General features: G+C 55.3%; 1 protein-coding gene across 1 annotated transcript in view; it reads right to left on the reverse strand.

The window, feature by feature from the left end:
• The window catches only part of SSBP4 (single stranded DNA binding protein 4), a 10,429-nt gene extending 8,318 nt beyond the window's left edge, over positions 1 to 2,111 (reverse strand). Inside the window, exon 1 of the mRNA XM_014545807.1 lies at positions 2,097 to 2,111. Coding sequence (XP_014401293.1) covers positions 2,097 to 2,111 — 15 coding nt within the window. The remainder of the gene's footprint in view (positions 1 to 2,096) is intronic.
• Positions 2,112 to 5,833: the final 3,722 nt, after the last annotated feature.

Consider the following 5,833-nt stretch of genomic DNA (forward strand, 5'->3'; position numbering starts at 1 on the left):
CTCAGCAGCTACCCCAAGAGCATGGGCCACTTGCCAACCAGCAGCGCCCTCTGCAGGCCACACAGGAAAGCCTGCAGGCCTCCCAGGCCATACAGCCTCCCAGGTCTCTCCATCCTCTGCCTCCACCTTCCCCTCCCATCCGTCTTCTATACCAGCTGGCAGAGGGACAAGATCCAGCCCCTAGCTATTCCAAAGCCATCCACTCCACCGGCATGGCCCCTCTGGGAGCCCCAGGATCCTCCTTCTGCCCAGCGAGGACTCGGGAGGGCTGGGGGAGGGGCTCTGGATCCAAGACCTTAGACTCCCCAAGGGCAGGCCGGAGCCTCTGACTTAACTGGCCACTCGTCCCTGGCTGCTCGCCCCATCTGAAAATAAACTTGTTTTGACTCATCCTCCTGCTCTCTGACCCTTCCCAGCCAGGCTCCTCATTCCTCACATCCCAGGCCCCACCCCCACCCCCGACCCTCGCACCCATCAGACGCCCCTGCCAGCTTCAGCCCTCTGTCCTGCCCCCAGGACCTGCCCCATAGGTCTGCCCTGACACTGGATCCTGTTCCTTCCTTCCTCCATCCGTCCATTCTTTCATTCATTCATTCAACAAACATCTGCCCAACACCGCCTTGTGCAGTGAACACTACAGACCCCTGTCCCCTGGAGGCTGCCTGCTTGTGAGGAGGAACAGTGGAGCAACAACACAAGAAGGCAAGTTACATGGTGAGTTGGAAGGCGGTGTGGACTAAGGAAGGACAAGGGGGGAGATAGCCATTCTCTGAGCCTGGCCACAGTCTGCACCACGTCACCACACTCCTCTTGGCAGCGCCTCCAGCCCAGGACCCCCCAGATTCCGAAGCTGCACCCTCCAGCAATCTCCAGCGTCTGCCCCTCTCCAGCCCAGTCGTCTTCCCAGCCCCTTGCACTCCAAGCTCCCCTGTCCACTCCCCCCTGTGATTCCTCCCCTTCTAGAGCAGTGATGGCGAACCTATGACACACGTGCCAGAGGTGACACATGAACTCATTTTTTTGGTTGATTTTTCTTTGTTAAATGGCATTTAAATATATAAAATAAACATCAAAAATATAAGTCTTTGTTTTACTATGGTTGCAAATATCAAAAAATTTCTATATGTGACACGGCACCAGAGTTAAGTGAGGGTTTTTCAAAATGCTGACACGCCGAGCTCAAAAGGTTCGCCATCACTGTTCTAGAGGCTTCCTGAGCCTTCTCAAGTGGCCTGCATCCCCAGGCCCACATCCATTGGCAAAAGAATGGATATGAAAAGCCCAGATCTGCTCACTGTCCCCCCCTCTGGGCGAAAAGAGCAGCTAGGGTTCCAGCAGGGCCCCTGCCCACTTTGGGGTCAGTGCAGGGAGCAGTGAAGACTAGGGGAATGAGACACCAGAGACAGGTAGCAAGATGGAGTTAGTTGGGGGTTCAGGGTGGGAGGAGGGCATGGGCTAGCCACATACCCCAGGAGCAGAAGGCTTTTAAAGAAGTGGCCCTTGGTCCTACCACATTGGCCAACGGCTCCAGGCTGCTAGCCCACCAGGTCCCCCTCTGTTTCCCCTGGCCCTGGACTGTCCAGTGGTGGCATCTGACCCAGGACACGGGTCTAGGAGCCACTCTGCCTGCTCTCCTCCCCATCAGCCCAGTCCTTTCCTTTCCTCTCTCTTGGCCAGCGGTTGCCAACCCTTTGGACCTCATGGACCACCAGTTGGCGACCGCTGCTCTAGGTGACCTCCCTCCTGCTTTGACGACATCTTCACACAACAACACACAGCGTGCTCCAGCCTGGCCTTCCCGAACTTGGGTCCACTATCCACCTGGCATCTAAAGGCCCAACCTTGCCCTAGCCGGTTTGGCTCAGTGGATAGAGCATCGGCCTGCAGACTGAAGGGTCCCAGGTTCGATTCCGGGTCAGGGCACATGCCCAGGTTGTGGGCTCGATCCCCAGTAGGGGGCGTGCAGGAGGCAGCCGACAATGATTCCTTCTCATCATTGATGTTTCTCTCTCTCTCTCTCTCCTTTCCTCCACCCCCGCCCCTGCCTCCCACCTCCACCTGTGTGGTCCAACCTGGGTGGTTCGGCCTTGACTCACAGAGGTGTGGTGCATGCTGTCCCCTGAGATCGAGACAGCTGCACTTATTAAATGTGGGTAAAATCTTAAGGAGAAAGTTCTCTCCTGCCCTCTCTAACACACCTGGTCCAGGCCACTGTCTCCCTTACCTGAATTTTGACAGGACCCTCCAATGGCTACTCTCTCCCAGCCCCTAGAGTCTACACCCCCCCCCCACAACAGCATTCCCTGCTAGAACCTCCGGTGCCCCCCACACACACACTGGCCACCCTCTATGCCAGGGCCTTGGCACAGGCTACTCCCCTGCCTGGGGCACTTCACCTAGAGACCTGCATGGCTCCCATGTCACCTGTCAGAGGCTTCCCCGTTACCCCTAACCTCTGCCCTGCCCAATTCCTCCCTATCGTCTTATCTATCTCCACTTGACACATTTCTGCTCACTGCCTCAAGCCCCACTGAACTGTAGCTGGGAGGGCAGGGACTCGGTCTCTTTCCCTCCCTGCTAAGCTCACAAGAGGTGGACTGAGATGGTCGGTGAGCACTGTCTCGATGTTAAGCATTTGGGGTTTTACCCCAAGAGCAAAGAGCAGCCAAAGATTCTCATAATGCTGGTACTTTAATTTTTACCAGGATTAAGTCTCGGGGAGGAATTCTGAGCTGTTTTCTTGTTTTTGGTGTAAAGTTTTGAAGCCGGGACATTTGGCCAGGTTGTTTCAGGACCTCTAGGGAGGACTTCAGGCCTCTGACCATCCAGGTTCTGAGCTCGGTTACAAGGAAGGGCAGGGCTCTAGAGCCAAATCCCGGCTAAACAAATGACCTGTAGGAAAAAGAGCCCACGGGTATGGCTCAATGACTGAGCGCCCACCTATGAACAAGGAGGTCACAATTTGATTCCAGGTCAGGGCACCTGCCCGGGTGCAGGCTGGATCCCCAGTAGGGGGCATTCAGGAGGCAGCCCATCGATGATTCTCTCTCATCATTGGTGTTTCTATCTCTCCCTCTCCCTTCCTCTCTCTGAAATAAATAAAAAAATATATTGAAAGAATAAAAGAGCCCACCCAATGGAGCCCACCCAGGGAGCAGAGCGTGTCTCCAGAGGGGCCTCCCTAGAGAAGGAGCAGTGACGTGGAGGATATGGGGCCTGGCATGGAGCGCTCACAGGGAGAAACGCACACGGGCTGTGCAGGGAAGTGGTGACACAGTGATTTGTTAAAGCCTTATGAACTAAAATGCAGCAGCAGCACCATAATTATCAGGAATTACCATAATTATCAGGAATTAGGGTAACGAGTGCTCCCTGCTCAGTGCCCTCCCCCCCCCCCCCCCCACATACTCCCCAAGACAGCCTCCCTCCTTTCTCACTCCACAAACCCAGCTTTGTCCCTACTCATATTTCTCTCCCATGTCCCCTCCCTCCTCCCATCTGACCAACCAGCCAGTTCTCACTGATGCCCCCCAAAGGGACTCTCCAGCCCACACATTTGCTCCCTCCTCTCTGCCACCCTCAAGGCCAGGCCTTCAGCTATCTCTCGCCAGGGAGGTGGCCATCCTCATCAGCCTCTGGGGGCCTCTGCTGCCTACAGCCTTTCTCCCACCCAGTGGTCAGTGACAACCCACCCCCTTACAGATTCCATGCCCACCTCCCCTCCTCCCATCCTCTTCCCAGATGCCTCCTCTTCTCAAGCCCTTCCGCAGAGGTTTCCCTGTGTCCACTGCCTCTGCTCAGCCTCCAGGACCCAGCTCAGGGGTTTCTTCCTCAAGAGTCTCTTACCTGTGCCCTCACCAACAAGGATGCCCACACCTGGTTACACCTGGAAGCAGGGACAGACACACAGGTGACTCTCTCACCTGCTGGGCTATGAACAAACTCTCCATGGCTATGTGCCACCTCAAAACCAATCCCAGGAGAAAAACACAAGATGCTTAGCAACACCGACCATGGTTGTCATCTATGGGCCTAGTCTAAAACCACCTGCCAGGGCAAACGTGCTCGAGGACATACACACCCACAGCAGACCTCTAGACGTCTCCCCCCAGTTCACAAAGACAGAGCCTCCGAGGCAGAAGTGGAGCAATGCAAAGGGGACAGAGGGGCCTCCAACTTATCCCTGTCACCTTCATCCCCAAGTTAAAAAGGCCCAAGCCCTGGCCTGTGGGGCTCAGTTGTCTGAGCGTTGTCCCATGTGCCAGAAGGTCACTGGTTCGATTTCCGGTCAGGGCACATACCCAGGTTGCCGGCTTGATCCCCAGTGGGGGTGTGCAGGAGGCAGCCCATCGATGTTTCTCTCTTTCCCTCTCCCTTCCTCTCTCTCTAAAGTAAAAAAATAAACCATTTAAAAAGTAACAATAAAAAGACCCAAACCAACTACAAATGCAAGTACTAGTTCATTCCAGGTGGCAGCCGTTCATGGGCTTCACCACAGGCTGCAAGTATTTACCATTTACAGAACAGGCTGAGCCTTGACACAAGTAGCCCACTAGGACCCCAGCTCCCTCTCACCCTCCAGGCCAGCCCATCGCTGTACTTTTAGACTTTGCTGTGCATCCCTGAGGGCAGGGACCCACAGTCAGCGTACCCCCAGGCAGAGTCTGTTTCTGAGGCCGTCTGACCCAGATCCCACATGGAGACAGGGATCAGCAGGAAGGAGAGGAAAGCATAGCCCAGGAGAGCCAGGGACCTGAGCAGTGCAACTCCTTCACTCCATTTCACAGAGGAGGAAACCGAGGCTGAGACAGGAAGTGGCTTCGTTGGTGGCTGCGTATGCAGGGACCTCTATCTGCAGCCTCTTACCCAGTCCTTGTGATAATCCTGCAAGGCCAGCAGGCCACATTTCAAAAGCAGCCAGTCTACCTCGCTAGTGCCCTCCGGGAGCTTGGCGGGTCACTTCCTCTCCAGGCCCTGGCATCCCCTTTGGTGAAATAGGGGATGCAACCACGTGGTGTTTCCCAAACTGTAACAGCAGAACCCCACCTCCACACCAACATTCCTCCAGGACCCTCTACAAGAAACAGACGAGCACAGGATGGCTCTGGCCACAAAGGGGACTGGGGCATCTCTAGCCTCCACAGGAGATGTTTCTGCAGATTCCCCCATCGCTGAGACCCTCTGTTGGGCAGGCTAAGGCGTGAGGGCATGAGGGGGGAAGGGACCAGGATTCAGATAACCCCCTCCGTCTCCAGCCCTGGCCAAGAGTCAAGGCCAGGTTCAAAGAATCAAATCTCTCCTGGGATGTCTGATGGGATTGAAACCCAACTCCCAACCCCACTACCTTCAGCTCAAATCTCTGATTCTCTCCCTTCTTTGCTCTCCACGGCCACACATAAGCTGCCATCATCAGCTTTTTAAAAAAAATATTTTATATATATATTTTTTTTATTGATTTGAGAGGAAGGGAGAAGGAGAGCTAGAGATAGAAACATCAATGATGAGAGAGAACCATCAATTGGCTGCCTCCTGCATGCCCCGCACTGGGGATTGAGCCCGTAACCCTGGGCATGTGCCCTTGACCGGAATCGAACCCGGGACCCTTCAGTCCCCAGGCTGATGCTCTATCCACTGAGCCAAACCAGCCAGGGCCATCATCAGCTCTTACCCAGATCATTGTGCCCACCTCCCCCAGACCCCCTGGCCTCTACCCCTGACCCCCTATAAGCCACACTCCACATGGGAGCTGGAGTGCACTTTCACACACACAAGCCCCTCTGGCCCACAGAGCCCTCAAGGACTGCTCTTCCCCCACCAGGGCACCAGCCCAGCT

The sequence above is a fragment of the Myotis brandtii genome, unplaced genomic scaffold, assembly GCF_000412655.1.
Source record: "Myotis brandtii unplaced genomic scaffold, ASM41265v1 scaffold421, whole genome shotgun sequence".
Classification (NCBI taxonomy): Eukaryota; Metazoa; Chordata; class Mammalia; order Chiroptera; family Vespertilionidae; genus Myotis; species Myotis brandtii.